An 18,205-nucleotide genomic window follows, 5' to 3' on the forward strand; every position below is an offset into this window, starting at 1 on the left:
ATTAGGGTGACGGCCAGGCAAGAACGAGAGTAAGGGCTTAACTCTGTGTAATAGTGAACATCTCCAGTGTTTGCAACGTACCTGGCTAGACACATTCCTCTAACCCCTTCCCCTCCTTTCTATCCTGTCCCCAAGGGATACCATTCTCACGGGTGGCAAGGTTTCTGATGATTTCACCACGTCCTTTTTGCAGTTAGCAACAAGACTGATGGAGAAGCCAGTCCCTTGAAGGAGGCAGAGATCAAAGAGGAGGAGGAAGAGGTGGAAAAGAAGCAGCAGAAGAAGGAGAAGCGCGAGACCGGCAAAGCCATGGTGCCCCACAGCTCCATGTTCATCTTCAGCACCACCAACCCGTAAGGCCCTCTCCTGTCACTCCCCCTTTGGTGCCAGGGTTAGAGCGAGGGCAGGGTGACGAGAAGGAGAGATCAGGGTCCACTCCTTCTCCTGATCCTTCTTAGTGGACTGTGGCTGGACACCCAGAACATATAGAACGCTCACTGGTGGAGCTGGGTCATGGGATTGAAAAGCCTCTGAGCTCTGTGCCAAGTCCACAAAATTAGATAGGGAAGCATGAGAGATGTCAGGAGAAAATGATCCTATGCCTCTTAGTCCTTTCATTTGGTTGGTGAGTTGTGTGGGGGTGGGGTGGGAGGAAGGCAGTCTACTTCAGATGTTTCACCAAATATTCCAGGGGTAGACAGAGCTGAGAATATGCAGCCTAGAATAAATAGATGGCCCACTGGGGTTTAAGAGTATTGGTCCCAGAACCCCAAATGTGGATTTTGAAATGGGCATGGTTCCTCAAAGCAGAGGTAGGGGCATAAGATGGAGGTGGCAGAGAAGATTGTGGAAGGTTCGACTGAGCTGTCTTTTGCCCCCAAAATGAGCAAGATGTACAGAGAGACCAGCTTCTGTGGCTAGGAAGACAGAAAGGTTTTCAGTGACCGTATGGGCAGTATTCTGGCAAGGCTCTGGGAAGGAAGGAACTTGGGCTAATGTATGTCAAGTCACAAGTCCAGAATACAGTCTGTGGAACATAATCACTTTAATCAGCATACTGGGGCTCATAAAAACCTGTCGCTGCTCTCATTAGGATCTTAGACTCCAGGTGTATCATTACGTTTCTTGGTTCTTCCAATTTCCCTGCTATGCCCCAGTTTTTATATGGGGGCAGGGGGAGTAGACACTGAGAGGTGGTGGAGGGTACCATGTGGGCATGCGCAGTGCATATTGTCTGACTTGGGCTGCTCCGGTGGTTCAGACGTGCCTACGGATAATGTATCTTGGCTTGCGCTACTGCAGCCTCTAACCAATCTGATTACCTTCTCCCACTGGAGCTTTAAATCACGGGTGGTGCCTGCGAAATTAAATTGCTCTCCCTATGGCTTCCTCTGGCCAGGGCCTGGCTGTCTGGCGGAGGCTGATGTGCCCGCGGGTGGGGAGTAAGGGGAGGGGGGGTGGGAAGCTGAGGCAGCTCCTTTGGCTCTGCCACTGCCCCCAGGATCCGCAGGGCCTGCCACTACATCGTGAGTCTGCGCTACTTTGAGATGTGCATTCTCCTGGTGATCGCAGCCAGCAGCATCGCCCTGGCAGCCGAGGACCCCGTCCTGACCAACTCCGAGCGCAACAAAGTGGGTGCATGGGAGCCGAGCCATCAGCCCTGGGACCCACCCCGTCCCAGCCCCTCCCCAGCCCAGTGTTGAAAGTGAACTAGGGAAGGTTCCTGGGGCAATGCGGAAGGCTTAAGAAATGGCCCATTCCTGTTGCTCAGGGCAGAGTATGGATTCTTCCTAGATCAGCTCCTTCTTCCCAGACCCCCGCGTGCCCTAAGGCTGCATTGGCAGGCCTTAACTCCAGAGCCAGCCAGTCTTTGCAGCCACCCAGGGGCTTGTGGTGGAGGTGGGTGGGGGGGAGGATCTCTGATGCCGGGTCTCGTGAGGGATATGCATGAATTTGGGAAGCTGAAACTCTACCCTGGGGAGCTGAGACATCTCCTGGAGGTCCCAAGTGTGTATGTCAGGAGGTATGAAGGAGGTGGGTGGGGAGGATTGCAACTGACAAGGATTCCAGGGCCCGAGGGAGAGATCTGTGGGACGTTTGGGACCCAAGAAGTTAAGTTCTGGCCAAGGGGAAGGAAGAGCCAAGGACTGACCACCGGATCCTGCGGCTCTAGGAGAATGCATGGCTCTTCTCCTCCCTGTGTCAGCTAACAGTGACAAGCCCAAGCTTCTGTTCTGAGGGAGAAGTGAGTGAGCTGGGAGGGGGTGCAGGACGGCGTGCGTGTGGCCTGGTGACCACACCTGGGCCTCTTCCCTTTCCTGTGTCTTACAGGTCCTGAGGTATTTTGACTATGTTTTCACTGGCGTGTTCACCTTTGAAATGGTCATAAAGGTAAAAGCTTCCAGAGAAAAGCTGGGCTCCAGGGTTTGGATGGGTCATGGGTCTGCTCCTTTAGTATAGTGCTGCTCCCCAGTGCTGCCACCTACCAACCAATGACAGACCTCAGTAGGGCCTTTGGACACCCCTCTTCTGGCCTCAGGAGTCTGAGGAAGTCTATCATGGCCAGCATGACTGGGGGGGTCTGTTTAGACTGGGGCAGACCTGTGGGTATGGCCCATGGAGGAGCCTGTCCACTCTCAGACAGTCAGGAATGCAGACAGTGAAGGAGCAGGAGGCTGGCTGAGGACAAAGCAAAGGCTGGCGCCTTGCACCCCCCCCTTCACCCGCTCCCCTCCATGTGTGTAGCATTCCTCAGGCACCCCTGACTGCCATAAAATGATCAATAGTTAACTTGCTGAGATCACAATCCTGCAAGACAGGAGTCTCCCTTGGTTTGCAAATGTCCTTGAGATTACAACAAAGAAGTTACCTTATCAATAGCCCTAATGTCACCCTCCCCTCCATAAAAAACCGAAGGAGGCGGAGGTAGAAGGAAAAGTAAATAAAGTTAAATTTCTTCTAAACCTAAATCTCACTAACAAGGATGCTTGATAGCAGGAATGTAACATTCCACCAGGAGACTCCCAATTGTCTTTACTTGATAGTAACCAGGCCTTCAATATCCTGATAGTGCTTTTTTCGCATGCGTGGGCTAACCGGCCAGTTCTGCTTCTGTAAGATTGCTTTGTCTGCTTTTACGCGGGGGGTCCCCTGACCCAATTCACTGACGCCAAGTATGCCTGTTCAAACTGTCAATCAATCAGCTCAGCCCCACCCGAAACTTGTTTGTATCTGTCTATAAAAACCCTGCACCGACCCAGCTCCGGACCTCTCGGCGTTATCGGCAACGAGCGCCGCAGAGGTCCAGGTTCGAACCTGCAATAAACGACCCTTGCTGATTGGCTTTGACTCACGTCTCTGGTGGTCTTTTAAGGTGGGGGTAATACTCTATTGGCATTTCAACAGGCATGGGGACTGCCCTTGCCTCCCGAGCATTGCCCCCTGGTTCAAGCCAAGGCAGAGGGTCAAGTAGGGATGAGTCCTCCCGGACTCCATGTAGTCCTAGCTGCACTTGCTGTTTACCAGTCTGTGCCCCATCAGCCTAACACCCCACTGTCTTGTTCATGGTCTCTGCCGTCTGGGGTATTCCTCATCTGTGCATATGTGGGGACCTCTGGTGCTCCGAGACACTAAAGGAAGGAGAAATGTGAGGCTGAGGAGTCTAGTTGAACCCTGGTGGCTATGACACGGGGCCTTGGACTTCACACTTAGGTGGAGAGAGCCTGTGGGACCTGTCCTTTTGCTCTCCAGGTCCTTGTATAGGGTTGGTTGTGGAGGCAATGGCCGTAGAGGCATTGTCCTGGGGAGCCCTGAGCTCCAGATGCATTGCCGGCTCCTGGGGGCTCATCCGCAGCTGTTCATATGCTTCTCCCGCAGATGATAGACCAAGGCTTGATCCTACAGGACGGGTCCTACTTCCGCGACCTGTGGAACATCCTGGACTTCGTGGTGGTGGTTGGCGCATTGGTGGCCTTTGCTTTGGCGTAAGTGTAACTCTTTCTTCTTGTTCAATGTCCTTTCATCCCTTCTTCCTGAGTATATGTGCTGCCGAAGCGAGCACTCCCTTCTTCCTGAGACTTGGACTGATTTGAGGCCTTCTCCAAGGCCAGCGTGAGAGGCAGTTCCCTCAGAGTGGTGCCAAAGAAAGCGGCCCTGGAAGTCTGCTTCCCACTTGCCCTCTGTGGTACCCCAGCGAGCCTCATAGCTTCAGCTCACTGCCCCAAACGGCAGCACTGGTGAAGGAGGAGCCGGGGGAGTCCCAAGGAAGAAGCCAGAGGCCCTGGAGTTCCTTTCTCGGAGATGAGTAAGCATGGGGAGGAGCTCACTCATGTGGGCAGTTCCTCCATGGGCTCAGGGAGGGACCCAGGACAGCTCATGTACCCTTCCTTTCTTGGGTATGTCAAACAAAGAATCCGCTTGGAAGAAGAATACAGAGGGTAGAACAGAGTCAGGGATTACAGACTGCCCATGAGCAGGGGTACCCCAGAGATATTTTATAGATATAAGAACCATGATCATGTGTTTAGCTCCAGAACCCAAGACTTTCACAACTTTCTTGGTAACGCACTGAGGAAAACATTCAGGTGACTAAGCCGTGCTCATTACATGTCTCATCAATTACATGTGGGGAATTTTTTTTCCCCCAGACACTGATCAGCTGTAGCAGGTTTTCAACCACATGCTGACATTTCCTGTGGCATCCAGTCAAGGAAGGGGCTCTCTGGGCCCTTCAGGGTTTAGCTAAGAAATACACATGATCAGGGCCTTTTCCCTAAGATGGTGTATAGAGTGCCCAGGAGATGAATGACAGCTTTAGGTCCCTGTCTGCACCTTGCTGCACTGCCAGAGAGCCTCCCCCTTTTCCAGTATACTGCCAAAGGGAAGGGGCAGAGCACCTGCAGAGGGTGGACCTTCCCAGGTCCAGGTGGTTAGAAAGGGCTCATCCATCCCTCCCTTCCCCACAAACACCATATCAGCTCCTTCCCATCCTGGCAGAGAAGGAGGTGGGGTGACAGTGAAGAAGGCACATTTTCTAAGTGTCTGAGGGTGGGGAGCTCTTTGTAGGAGAGATGAAATGTCCCCAGCTGTCCTAAGGACTTAAGATTTTCCAGAACCTAGAAGTGGGCCATTTGCATTGCTGTGCCAGCCACGGAGGACCCCCCAAAGGAGAGCCAGGTTCAATGTGGCTGGTGGCGCTGAGGTGGACTTGCAGGACAATGTCCGCGTACCTTGTCCCCCTTGTAGACCAGTGTATTAACCGCACCTACCTTTAGAGTTATATGGAATCACCTGTGCCTCTCACAAAAAGAAAGCCTCTTATTAGACATGACTGAGCTAGTTCCAAAGAAATTTCACAAAAGCATGGTATTTCCCCCAACATCTGGACCTTGTATAAATTCTTATCTCAAGATAAAAACCAAGACAACTTTGCTCTACCCAGGGGACTCCCAGCTCCTCTTCCTTCTTCTTAGAAAAAAAATCATTCAAGTCTGGCTTTTTCCTCAGGAGGCCTACTTACTTTGTTAGGATAAATACCACCCTTGAGTTTTCAAAAGGTCAGTTTCCTTCTCATTTTATCAATTCATTTGCATATATTATTCACCATATTGTCCTTTCTTATTTTGATCTCAGTAAAGTAGTTTGTCTTTGAAGAAACAAAAGACGAGGAGAGAGAAGGAATGGGAAAGGATCCTCCCCATCTTTAGGAAGAACAGAGCTCATTGGGGTGACAGGGAAGGATTGGAGGAGGGGTGGGCTCTGGACTCCGGCAGGCCCTGCTTTTGAATCCCAGCCCCTCTACGTACCTACGTGATGTCCTAGAGCCGCAGAGCAGGATAGTAAACTTCCTAATCTCGGTTTTTCATCTCTGCAATGGAGTCAAAACAACGCCTGCGGAGTGCTTAGCACCTAGGGCGTGGCACCACGTGAACAATCAACAAATGTCTTTTTTAAACTTCCGTTCAATCAGCCAGCATATAGGACATCATCCATCTCGATGGAATGTTCCATGATTTGTTGGATCGTAATTCCCTTCCTCATCCTTCCATTCTTTCATCGCATCCTGAAGTCGAGATGCCGGAGCCAAGTGTGTGTCGATGTATAATGTGTGCAAATGGCCGAAGGTGAACACAGGCTGGTTTCCACGTCTGGGTTGTTTTACACACACACATGCGCATACACACACATGCAGACATGCGGGCGCGCACAGACCCACAGGCACCCAGACACACAACCCGGTAACCAGGCAGGTACGTAGGTGCCCGTGGGGAGGAGCTGTGTTTCAGGGGAAGCCTCTGCATGCCTGCCCCACGTCCACAGTCCAGTTGTCTTCTCCTCAGGTCCAGAGTGACAATGATGGGCTGGAGGGTTGTCATCTATCTTGTTCTTTTTTTTGTGCCCTTTGAAAACATGGCGATGGTGGCTTTGGTGCTGGTGGCAGGGGAAGCCTTAACAGCCCCGGAACCGAAGCCTCTCTGTGGGTCCTCAGACCAGGTACAGTGCAGGGAACCCCAAGAATCCCCTGGTTCTGGGGTCCACACTTACGTGATGGATTGAGAGTTATGATCCATCACTTGTTTTAAGTGATGTCACTTCCTGAACTTTTTCTTAATGTCCCTGGAAGTGTACCTGGTACTTGCTCCCCCTTCTCCGTCCACTCTCTTGTGCTACCATCCTTCCCGGCTGGCCATGCACATCCCCTCTCCCCTTTCTCCTGCTCATGGAACAGGCTCACACCCGTCTCCTCTGGCCTTTGTCACGTCACGGAGGTCCAGGCAATGCTTTCTCTTGCTCACGTGCCACGCTTCCTAACTCTTCACTCTCTCCTTCCTCATTAAGGGCACCAGAGAATTCAGCTCTCCCATCACTTTGGTAGGGTTGGCCCAGGTCCCCCCTGTCAGCGGAGTGAGGGCCTGGCCCGGGGCACACAGCAGAAGGAAGCCTGTGTTGCACAGCCGGGCCATGGTAGGAGGCTCAAGCCAGTAGGAAGCCAAATGTGGGATTTCCTGTAGGCTTTTTAAGGACCTCCCTCCTTGCAGTTACAGATTTCATCATCAGAACCCATGTATTTGCCCCTGAGGATGTCCACCATTCAGATAGCCTTACCCTTGCCTCGTCTCACTGTCCTCCTCCTGAGCAGAGGCTACTGTGGAGGCTTCTGCTCAGGCTCTTACTCAGTCTGAGCAGATCTGACCATGATGGCTGTGGTAACACCTTCATGCGATGCCTCAGAAGTCAGAGGTGACTTGGCATCCCTGTCACTGCGACCAGCCAGGATCTTCCCAGAACCCAACCCAAGTTCCAAGAGGAAAGGCCCTAACCAAGGGGAAGCAAGGTCCTGTAGCTGAATTCTCAAAGAAAACTGTGTGGTCCCCTGAGCCCTTCTGGCAGAGAGCTGCACCTACCGTCATGTATGTTTTCTGTAAGCATATATGTCGTTGACGTAGTGGCTGAAGAGAACTCTCTCTTCTCTATAGCTGTGTACCTCAAGGGAAGGGATTCTTTATAATGTAAACCTGACAAATTCTGTTTGGGAACTTTTATTATTGACTTTTGAGGAGGAGGGGACGGGGATTTCTTTTCTAAGTGTGGGCGTACCGGGAGATGAGAAAATCAACGGAAAGATACTCCATTGATACCTTTCCTATTCCTCCCGGCACATTTTTACATTATAAAGCATTTATAAGAACACTCGGGTCTCCTTGCCTCAGCCAGATACCTGTGTAGGGAGACGGGCAGAGTTTTGGCAGAGGTTGGCTTTGTTTCTCCCTCATTCCGCTGCCCTCACAACACCCCACTCTCTGGGCCATATGGAGACACAGAGTGTTCGCCAACTATAAATGTCCTGACCATGCCTTTTCCTCCTTGAGGTTTCAAGAAAAGTCTGGTGAGTGACTGGGTCTGTGAAACCTTTCTCTTTTATCTTTTTCTATCTGAAAAAGAGGGATTCTTCTGTTTGATCATTATTTTATACCAAAAGGCCAGCAACTGCTTGTCCCAGTTTCCTCACACCCTGTTACCATCATGTCTGCCTCCCAGCCTCCTGGGCGGGACAACAAAGATGGTTCCAGCCTTGGCATTTCTGGGTATCTGCACCTCAGGCACATTCCCTCATTTGGGGACATCCTCCTGGAGGCAGCTGCCTCATAGGGAAATTAGGCAGCCCCTATGTCAGGTTGAGTTCCTGAACCTTACAGGATTATGCGCAGTGAGGGGGTGATGCTATCTGGCCTTCGGGTTTTGCATGTGAAGTGGCTTGTGAAGGGATTTGGACGGGCAGTTGGGCAGGGACAGCATCTCAGGAGGAAAGGCAGGGAGAGCACAGGGACGTATGTGTGTGTGAGATCCTTCACTCCAACCCAACCAAGCCCCTCATCCTCCTCATTCTCATTGTTCCACAGCGTGTTACTTGACTAGCTCAAGTCAAGTCACCAGGTAGCCAGCTATCCTGGATTGGGTTCTAATTAGTAAACTCACAGCTTATAATGACTTGTCCACACAAACAATCTCAAAGAAAAATAATGAGCAGTTCTGCTCCTACCTCCTCCCCCCACTGGGGCTGGTGCATCAGTCAGAGTCACACAGGCTCTCTGGCCGCTGAGACCCAAGCTCTCCCTCACTGCCTGCCATCTTAGCAGGGCATGAGGTAAGGTCAGGGCTCCCTGGCACGTGGGGGATCTGGATCACAGCCGCACTTGGCCTTTAATTATTCAGTGCTTGGCCAGAAAGGAAAAACATGAGTCAATCTGCCTCTTGATGCCAGAAGGAACCAGAATTCCCACATTAGCTTTTATTACATTCTTTTCATTGAAGTATGTTGCTTTTCTGACACTTGACACTCTGCCCTGGTCTTTAAGATGGATAAGGTCCTTTGAATGCATTCAGAACCAGCTGCAGTGGCCAAGCTGGTTCTGAATTCATTCAGTGAAATACACAGAGATAATTTTAGATTTGGAAGGGCCCTAAGGAGCTGCAGAATATGGTACCCTGGTTTGTTTTGTATTTGTAAAGGTGTGAATGTGTGCTCAGGGAAAGGAGTGGCTATCCAAAGCTGAAATGCTAGTAGGTACTTCCCCTCAGCAGGGCATAGAACAATAGAACAGACATTTCTCCCTATGCCTGACTCCTCCCTGTTCTTCACTGCTTGCCTGTGTCTGAGGCAATCCTCCTCACATCTCACGCTTTGCTGTGGGATTTCTTTCTTGACAACCCCTATTCTTGTAGAACTGAAAGGGGCATCTCCCAAAGGAAACTGTGATGACCCATTAATCTTGGAGGAGGGCAAAAAAAGTAGACAAAGTCCTGCTTCATGCAAAGAAGACCCATTTGCCACTGAGCCAGACAGGTCATCCAGTGCCACTGTTCTGTGGAAGAGAATGAAGGATTAAAATTAAATTTTGCCGTCAGGTAGCCAATTAACTGTGGATTTAGGATGCTGGCTGAGCTGGAATTGGAAATTTCCAGCAGTGAGCAGATAGAAGGATGTTGTTCCTCCAGACTCCAGCTTTAAGGGTCACCTCAAGAGTGACTTTCCCTGACTTTGTGCCCAGGCAGGGACCCTAAAGGTGATTAATGGCCAAGAGGCTCTTGGGGTGCCTACTGCTGTATTATACCCACGGTCCCTTGAGAATGGGTTTTGGCATGAATTAGGAGGGACAGAGTGGGAGCCATGTAGAGGGGGTGCCTGAAAGAAAGAGATAAATTCTCACTCTACCCGCTCTTGGCATTAAGCCCCAGCACACATTTTTTTTAAGATTTTATTTATTTATTTGACAGAGAGAGGTATCACAAGTAGGCAGGCAGAGAGAGAGAGAGGAGGAAGCAGGCTTATCCACGGAGCAGAGAGCCCGATGCGGGGCTCGATCCCAGGACTCTGGGATCATGACCTGTGCTGAAGGCAGAGGCTTTAACCCACTGAGCAACCCAGGTGCCCCAGCACACATGTTTTTTGATGAACGCTAGAAAATACATTGTCTGTGATTTACATCACTGATGCTAGGGAATGTGCATTTGGAGACCTTTATCCTATGGAGGCAATGGATGTGGATGGCCCAGCATTTCTCTTTATTAACGAGCACGAATTTGGGAGATGGTTGATTATAAATGGGATGTCAGCCTCTGGCCACATTAACAAACGAAATGATCCAGTCAGGGAACATGATCCGTTCACACGGCAGCCAGCAATTTAGCTCACCAGCCTCAGATGCAAGGTGCACCCCGCACCAGAGTCTTCCCAGACACAGGAACAGCTCAGAGCTGCAGGATTCGTAGAAATCCATCACAGTGTCCTCCAGATTTAGCAGTAAGTTTTGGAGTAACTCAGAGCAGATTTCGTGGTGGGACTAGGGAAGGATCAGCTCAGATCACATGACCTGCAAGCCATCTGCCTAATCCACATTCACAGAGCCACAACCTAGCATTATGAATTAGTCGCCTGCTGGGGGAGCGTATTGGCTGGACTTTAGCCAGTGCCAAGGCCCTCTGGGCAGGTTCAGCAGATGAGGGGTCTTGGGTATGTTTGGAAGGTGAAGTGTAGGAAGCAAGACAGATCAGGTCTCTTCTGCAGCTTGAATAACAAAACTGCTAGGAGACAGTAAGGTGACTTGCTGTCCCCTGATGCTTCTCAGAGCGTGGACCTTCTGGTTAGAGTGTGATGCTGTGTTTTGAAAAGGAGAAAGTTTTTGAAGGCAATGATGACTGTGTATCGGGAGCTCACTAAGGTGCATTTGCAGGAAGGAAAGGATTATGCACTAGCCACTTATTATAGAGTTGGTGGCATAGTCACGGAGCAAAGGAAGTTGGTAGAGTTGCAAAGGATTTAGGGCTCATGGTAGACCCCAAATGATGCTGAGTTAGGGGGCGAGGAAGAAAAATACACAAATAGGTGAACTAGCCTTACCAACAGGGCCCAGACTTCCTCTGGGGATAAGCACTCCCCGTGCAGCTTCTCATTTCCACTGGTCTTTAGAACTTACAAAGTGTTTCTGCACTCTTTATTTCATTCATCTCTCAGCAGTCCTGTTTTATAGTGGAGATGTGGATTGCTTGAGACTTTAACTATTTTGACTCATTTGACTAGTAGCAAAACCAGTTTTTGTTCTAAAATAACTGGTATTTTTTACTTCAAGGTTAGGGGCTCCCCTAAACTTTTCTTTCCCCTTAACCTTTCTCTATTACATCTAACTCCCTTCTCCCTCCGTTGTCATAGTCAGTTCCAAGCCATTAACCCCAGAAAACTCAACTTGGTGGCTTGGTACAGATCTCTCCTCAGCCTTCCGATCCACCCGTCTCTGCTTGGAGACAGACAAGACCTATGGACCAGGTAGGGAAGGGCATCCCTGACCTTGCCTATCTGTTCCATCTGTACCTTTTCCTTTCCATGTACACTCACAGGCCCTAGGCTGATTAAGGCTAAGAGGAAAGATAGCTCATTATTTGAGTTCAGGAACTGCTGGTTTTGATGTTTGCTGTTCCTCCTTTGGTTAAAAACCCTCCTGCGATTCTCATCTGAAAAGGCACTGTAACATAAATAAGGATGTGGATTTCAGAGCCTAACTTAGGTCTGCACCCCAGCATAATGAATTATTAGCTGTCTTAACTCTCTGAAGTTCTATTTCCTCGTCTATAAGTGGAAATTAAAAATAGCTATGTTTTGGTCTTATGAGAATTAAGTAAGGTAAAATATATTCAGTGTCCTGTATAGTGCCAACCCCTTAGCAAGTGCATGTCGACGTTATTATGGCCTCCCAAGTAACAGTCCAGACATTTCAGCAAGGCTCAGGGCTCCCCACAGTGTGACCTCCTGTCCATGCTTCTAATGCAAGAGATTCCTTAAGGTCCCTGCGCTGTTCTCTCCGGGGCTCATGGAGGAGGGCAGAAGGCCATTCCACTTAGAGGAGGAGGAGCTCTTCAGAATCTGATGTCCCTGCTCTCCCACCATGGAAAGAGCTGGTTCCTTGCAGAAATCAATGTGCAAGCACGTCTTCTAAGAAAAGGGAGGCCTAGAAACTGAGAAGTGAGATTACAGTGAATGATGAGTGATTATATATAAGTTCTGGAGGGCAGCTTGACAACTGAGCTGGAAAATTCTCATCTTTTACTGATGAGACGTAAGAGAAGTGTGGCTTTTTTTTTTTTTTTTTTTCCTTCCTGGAGAGCAGCCAGGACCTTATCAAATAAGAAATGAGTAGGAAATAAATGGGGAAATGGGTGGCCCAGTTGAGTCCCAATTAAAGGGGGACCAGTATGTCCTAGCCTGTGAAATTATCCTCAAGTTTTAACATTAGAGTCCGTTTTTAAACCTGACAAATTTCACGAACTAGCTAGGCAGTGTAAAAAAATTTTGATTATACATAGAGTAGGAAAGACTAACAAAACGTTATCAAATGATTATATTTAAATGATTTATAAAAAGCATATGAATTATTTCAAAAATAATAGGCCTCCATTAAAGTGCTTGACGAGCTTGTCCTTTTGGTTTGATAAAACATTTCCCTTGCTGTCTTGTTGACTACGATAATGACTTAAATAACTCTCCTGTGCCAGAATTTGGGAAAGGTAGTTTGGCCTAGCATATGTGTAAATTAGGATGTGTTTTAATTAATATTAAAATTAATATTGGGACTAAGTCGTTAAGATGTTTCTGGGCTCTATGATTTTGTTATCTATTGTTCCTTTCATTTCAAAAGGCAATTTTCAAATCCGTGCTGAACATATGTTATAAAAACCAAGAAGCAAGCGTGCTTTTCTGCAACCACTCAAAGTTGTAGCTTTTCAGTGGCTTCTCTGCTGCGAAGGGCCTGTTTGAAAAATGTGCAGAGCAGTGACTAATCGGTATTTTGCTTTGGGCCTCAGTCTTATTACTATCCCTGGCTCAACTTTGTGGGAGTCAGTATGGGACAAATGTCCCCCACCTCCGCTTACATTGGCAGCTACAATCAGCTGTTGAGATCAGAGTGTACTATTAAGGATCCGCATTTTCCAAAACAAGGGACGCACAAATCAGACAAACAATGGGTCAGAAATGTTCTTTGTTCCATAGCAGAATATTTTAGTAGGATCCTGGGACAAAAATTAATTACAGAGAACAAATTTTGTCCTTTATCCAGGTATATGGGAAGAGCAAGAAATTTGGGGCTTTCTTTCATAAAATGGGCATCTGTGAGTATGAACCTCTGAGAACCCGTTCAGATGCTACTGGACATAAATGTCTCAGAGTTGAGGTCCTGGGCTAACCAACAGGTAAAAACCGGGAGTGTGTCACCCTAAATCACCTGCCCATCCATTGATCCTACTCTGTTCTCTCATTTTAGGGATAGTTTCTCTCTACCCCTTAGGGAAGATTCTAAGTTTTTCCTCAAGATGAATGTAGCCTGGGGAAAGGAAGGTGACCTGTGTAGTTGTTTTGGTGAAATTTTCAGTCAGATGATTGATTTTCCTATGGCATATAACTTGCAATGATGCTTTTGTTTGTTGGCTTGTTTACCTGAGGTCTGTCCTCCCTCCTAGACTTGGTAAGTTTCAAGAAGTGAGGGACCTCATTTGTTTTATTCACAGAGGTATACCCATACCTAGAAAGGGCCTGGCCTACATTAAGGACTCCATCAGTGCTTTGATACGAGTGGATAAAGACGTGTTTGGCTGACTCATTGTGTGCCCAGTCTCATGTATGAGAAGACATTGTTGCAACTCAGGGAAGGATACTATCTTTGCCTTCTAAACTCTCAAAGGGTGTCCCATGAGGGATTTAAGATTTATAAAGCCTTGGATTTAATCCCATATTACCATTAATTTGGCAAGTACTGTGAAAATGAATGTATTTTTGAATATGAGATCATATACTGAGTAAAATAATCATGAGAAGTTTTTGCTTGTGACATATAGTGGTGTACCGTAGGTTTGTGATACATTACAAAGATTAAGGAGAAAAAGTACCCTTTCCAGCAACCGGCAGCAGAGAAGCCCAGCCTGAATTCCAGACATTTCTACATGGCTGCAGGAAGAGTCCCCAGTGGGACTGTGGCTCACTCCCTGAGTGACCTCATACAGGGCACATTTTCGTGGGGATGTAGTTAAGGGGGTTTCAGGCATCTTTTCCAGCTCTAGAATATGGTTTGATGGAGCCTGGAACCAAAACCTTCTGGTGCAGAGGCTTAGTGGTTCAGGGCAAGAGCTCCGACCACCTTACAGTCTTGGCTTCAAGGCCCAGCTCGCCGTGCTAGTGCTAGGTGCTCCTTAACTTCTCTGAATCACGTCTGTGAATTGGGATAGTCAGAGCTCTGTGTCCTCAGGTTATTAGAAAGACCACAGAAAGAGTTGCACTAAAAGTGCTCAGCCTAGAGTAAATCTACAGAAAGTTAGCTCTCATTATTTTTAATTTCAAATATTTCACATTTGTGTTCTCATCCTTTTTATTGTTGGCAGGGCTCCAAATAGAGCTGGGATGATTTTTCTCCAAGCTGCACAGTAAATAGCTCACGATAGATAGTCGGTCATTTAACTTATCAAAGGGCATCCCTTTGTGTGACATCAGGAACTTGATACTCAATAACTTGCCCCAGATCCTGAGGTGGTTTTAGGGTGTTTCTTCCATTTGTGCTTTTAAGAGAGATCCTATTATCCCTATCAAAGTGGTCCTGCGCCCCACTGCAAACGAAATCCTTCAGAAGCATAGATACACCACTGTGACGTGAAATGCCTTTCCCAACAGAATTTTTGGCCCAGAGCAGATCTAATTCCTCTATCCTGGTTTCTTATAAATTCACTGGAAATAGAGTTTGTTGGAAAACTACTAAGGAAATGGAAGTCAAAGGCTCTATTTAGGAAGTGTCAGTAGACTGGGCTCCATGAAATCAGGCACAATATGGGGAATGCCATCCGGTGAGAGGCAATTTCACTGGTGCCTGCAAAGGGCCTTTGCCTTTGCAGGTTGGAGAGGTGGGCGTGGAGCAAATGATGCGCTGGGCCCTCCTTTCGCAGAGCGTGTGGACTCTACCAAGTGCCAAGGCTGTAAGCGGGATCTCCTGGGCCTGTGCTTGTCCAATTCCCTGTTGCTGTAAGATTTCCTGGCCTCCCTGAAGTTTTCTGACTGTTTCCTTCTGTCTACCCCCAACCCTTTTTTTTTTTTTTTTTAAACTGCTTTCCGCCTGGATTCTCCATAGGAACGCTCTGGGGTAAATATCATTCTCACTTTTCTTGAAGTCAAGAATACGGGAAGTGGGTTGGAAGAGGGTGCAAGCCCAGTTAGGAGGGAAGGAGGCTGCTCCCTGAGAAAGGACTGAGTTTATGTGAGTGGTAAGTTCTCACTGATATCCTAGAGAACAAAAATTAGGAGTCACCAAGCCTTCTTGGGAAGGGATCATTGGCACTGGTTTGGGTATGTATTTGGTTTGGAAGTTGTGTTTTTTTTAGATCGGTAGATACGTGAATGTAATATAGTAAAAGAGTTTATAGAATATACAAAATCTTTCGGTGAAAAGACCTTCTAATGTAGTACTCTGAGATTATCTATATTCAGAGCTCCAACTGAAGGATAGTGGCTTATAGGCCATGGCCTACAGCCATTAAGAGGGTCTTTAAATTCCCATTCTGGACAAAGCCAGCATTCCTTGAATGCTATTGAATGTCTTCCTACCTTGCCTTTTGTAGAAGCATAGATGACCTTTTATCTCTCTGTCCAAGGCAGGAAGAATGGGGTAAAAAGCAGGCAGAGGCCCTCATACTTCCCACCTGATATTCTGGATCGCCTTTGCTCAGGCTATTGGTGCAATGGTACTCTGAACCAAGATGGGGAAGGAACCAGAGCCTGGGGTCCCTCTTCTGAGTCTCATTTCCTACCATCTGTGTGTGTCTTTTACAAATTGCAGTTGTTTGAATTGAATGCAAAAATCTCGGGATAAGCTGGGTGGGGAGAGAAATGCAGGTTGATTGATTTATCTCATTCCCGAAGAGAAAAAGAGAAACGTATTTTATCTATGAGGAGCAAACATTTCCAAGCAGCTGACTAGGGACGCTCAGGAGCTGAAAGGCAGGGGTCAAGGTGGGCAGGGCCTGCAGTCTGGGCCGTCTCCAACTCTCTGGCTCTCTGCAGCCTGTGCTGTGTATAGAGGACCTCCAATGGGGAGGGGCTGCAGAAAGAGCAAGGCTCACACAGATAATTGGGGCGGGAGCCAAGGTCCTGGCCAGAAGCCCAGGTGACATGCTTTCTCTGGAAGCGGCAGCTAACACAGCAGGAGTGTCATGTCCCCAGTGCCCTTCCTCACCCTGCTCTCCCCTGAACTAATGAACTCAGCAGGGGTGACAAACCTGCACCAAGAAAAGGGCTAGGTCAAGTCCTCTGATGAGACATGCTTTCGACCAGGGGTTCCTAGTCCCTTCAACAAATATCAGTTGTCAGCCTGTTACTGAAGAACACCAGAGCAGGCACCTGGGGATCCAGGGTGGACTGACGTGCCCAGTCACATTCCCTTGTCGGCTGAACTGCCATTTGCATTCTGCTAGTGTGGTAATAAGCCGCCATGACCCCGGCCGTTGGGGAGAAGAGGTATGCGGTACAAACCGTGTGTGGAGGCCTCTGGGTGTATGGACTCTGGGTGCGTTCCTCTGTGTGAGGACGCATGGGTGTGCATGCGTAGGACTGTGTGCACACCGGGGAGTGAATTAAAAACTTTCCCGGAGCATGTTTTGTGGGGTCGTCCTGAAGGGAGTCCATTCTGACCCCACTTCCGGTCTCTTGCCCAAGTGTCTCCCCTTTCACCCTGTTGTTGATGCAGTCATGCAAATGCCACTTTCATTTCTCCCGCTGTCCTCTGACCCCCGGGGGCCTCCCGCTGCAGAACAAACAAGGGGCGAGACATCAAGACCATCAAATCTCTGAGGGTCCTCCGAGTTCTGAGGCCGTTGAAGACCATCAAGCGCTTGCCCAAGCTCAAGGTAATGTTCCCCGAGGCCCCTTCTCTCGTCTTGTCTTTAGCCATGGTCAGCTTGCTCTTGGAGGATCATTTCTGGGAATATTCCTTTTGCTCCCACAGAGACTGGGGTTCTTTCAAATGCCTGAGTTGAAGGTCTTCGTTTCAAAGAAAAATATCCAGAAGGCCAAGAAATCCAGAAGGGGGTTTGGGTCTCTTGAGTCCAGCCCCAGGTGGTATTTTATGTATACTCTGCCTGTGGCATGTCATCCAGAAAGAACCCCGTGTCATTAAGGTGCACTCGGAACACCAAAACAGAAGTGTGTGTGGGGGGTGTCCCGTGTATTTTGGGCTGCACTTCAGATCATGCCAAGTAAACTGGGATGCTTTTTTCCCCTCATAATTCTACACAAGGAAAGGATTTTCTTTCCCCGACCCTTCATATTCCTTTTTAAAAGATTTTATTTATTTATTTGACAGAGAGAGATCACAAGTGGGCAGAGAGGCAGGCAGAGAGAGAGGAAGGGAAGCCGGCTCCCTGCCGAGCAGAGAGCCCAATGCGGGACTCGATCCCAGGACCCTGAGATCATGACCTGAGCCGAAGGCAGGGCTTAACCCACTGAGCCACCCAGGCGCCCGACCCTTATATTTTTAAGGCACAGACTGGTCAGTTAACTTGCTCAAGAATAGTCATTTTTGGCAGAGGCAGAGAATGGGGAATGGAGTTAACATGAATTGAGGGCTTCCTGTTGCCAGGAAGTTTCCAAGCTGCATTACCTTGGTTCTCCTCTTTTCCAGCCCATGCCCTCCCTGTTCTATCCTCCTGGGGCTCCTTTCTGCCCTCAAGGTGTGCTTTACCATTCAACTCCAGCTTGCTAACATGCTGAACACTTCTTCCCCTGCCCCCAACACACACACTCAAATTGTGATTGCTGGGTTCATGGGGGAAAGTTCTTCCTCCTGCATCCCTGAGTGAGAGCTCACCACCATGAGGGAGGGACCAGGACTCCTGGTTCACAGCCCTGAGGTCTGCTCACTGCTGCCAGGGCCACATGGCCAGCCGAGTGAGCCACAGCACTGGGCTGAGCCTGGTCTCTAGGATATATATATATATATATATATATACACACACATACACACACACACACAACTTCCTTACAACTCTCTTCCTGGTAATAGACCCATCATAGTGCCAGGTCTTGTTCATGCCCATAAATACTCCTTTCTGCTGGGGTCTGGGGCCCTAAGCACTATTGTTAGCTGCAGCCCATGCTTTTGGGGTCTCCTGTCTTTTTTGAGCT

General features: G+C 48.6%; 1 protein-coding gene across 8 annotated transcripts in view; it reads left to right on the plus strand.

The window, feature by feature from the left end:
• The window catches only part of CACNA1E (calcium voltage-gated channel subunit alpha1 E), a 507,516-nt gene that overhangs the window by 437,531 nt on the left and 51,780 nt on the right, over positions 1-18,205 (plus strand). For 6 of the 8 annotated variants that reach the window (XM_045074304.1, XM_045074298.1, XM_045074302.1 and 3 more), the window contains 6 exons: positions 194-353; positions 1,502-1,631; positions 2,332-2,391; positions 3,877-3,983; positions 15,159-15,170; positions 16,833-16,929. In XM_045074304.1, coding sequence (XP_044930239.1) covers positions 194-353; positions 1,502-1,631; positions 2,332-2,391; positions 3,877-3,983; positions 15,159-15,170; positions 16,833-16,929 — 566 coding nt within the window. The remainder of the gene's footprint in view (positions 1-193; positions 354-1,501; positions 1,632-2,331; positions 2,392-3,876; positions 3,984-15,158; positions 15,171-16,832; positions 16,930-18,205) is intronic. The other 2 variants (XM_045074305.1, XM_045074299.1) reach the window with 1 other exon arrangement.

This window comes from Mustela putorius, unplaced genomic scaffold (assembly GCF_011764305.1).
Source record: "Mustela putorius furo isolate JIRA1106 unplaced genomic scaffold, ASM1176430v1.1 tig00537335_pilon_pilon_pilon, whole genome shotgun sequence".
Taxonomy (NCBI): Eukaryota; Metazoa; Chordata; class Mammalia; order Carnivora; family Mustelidae; genus Mustela; species Mustela putorius.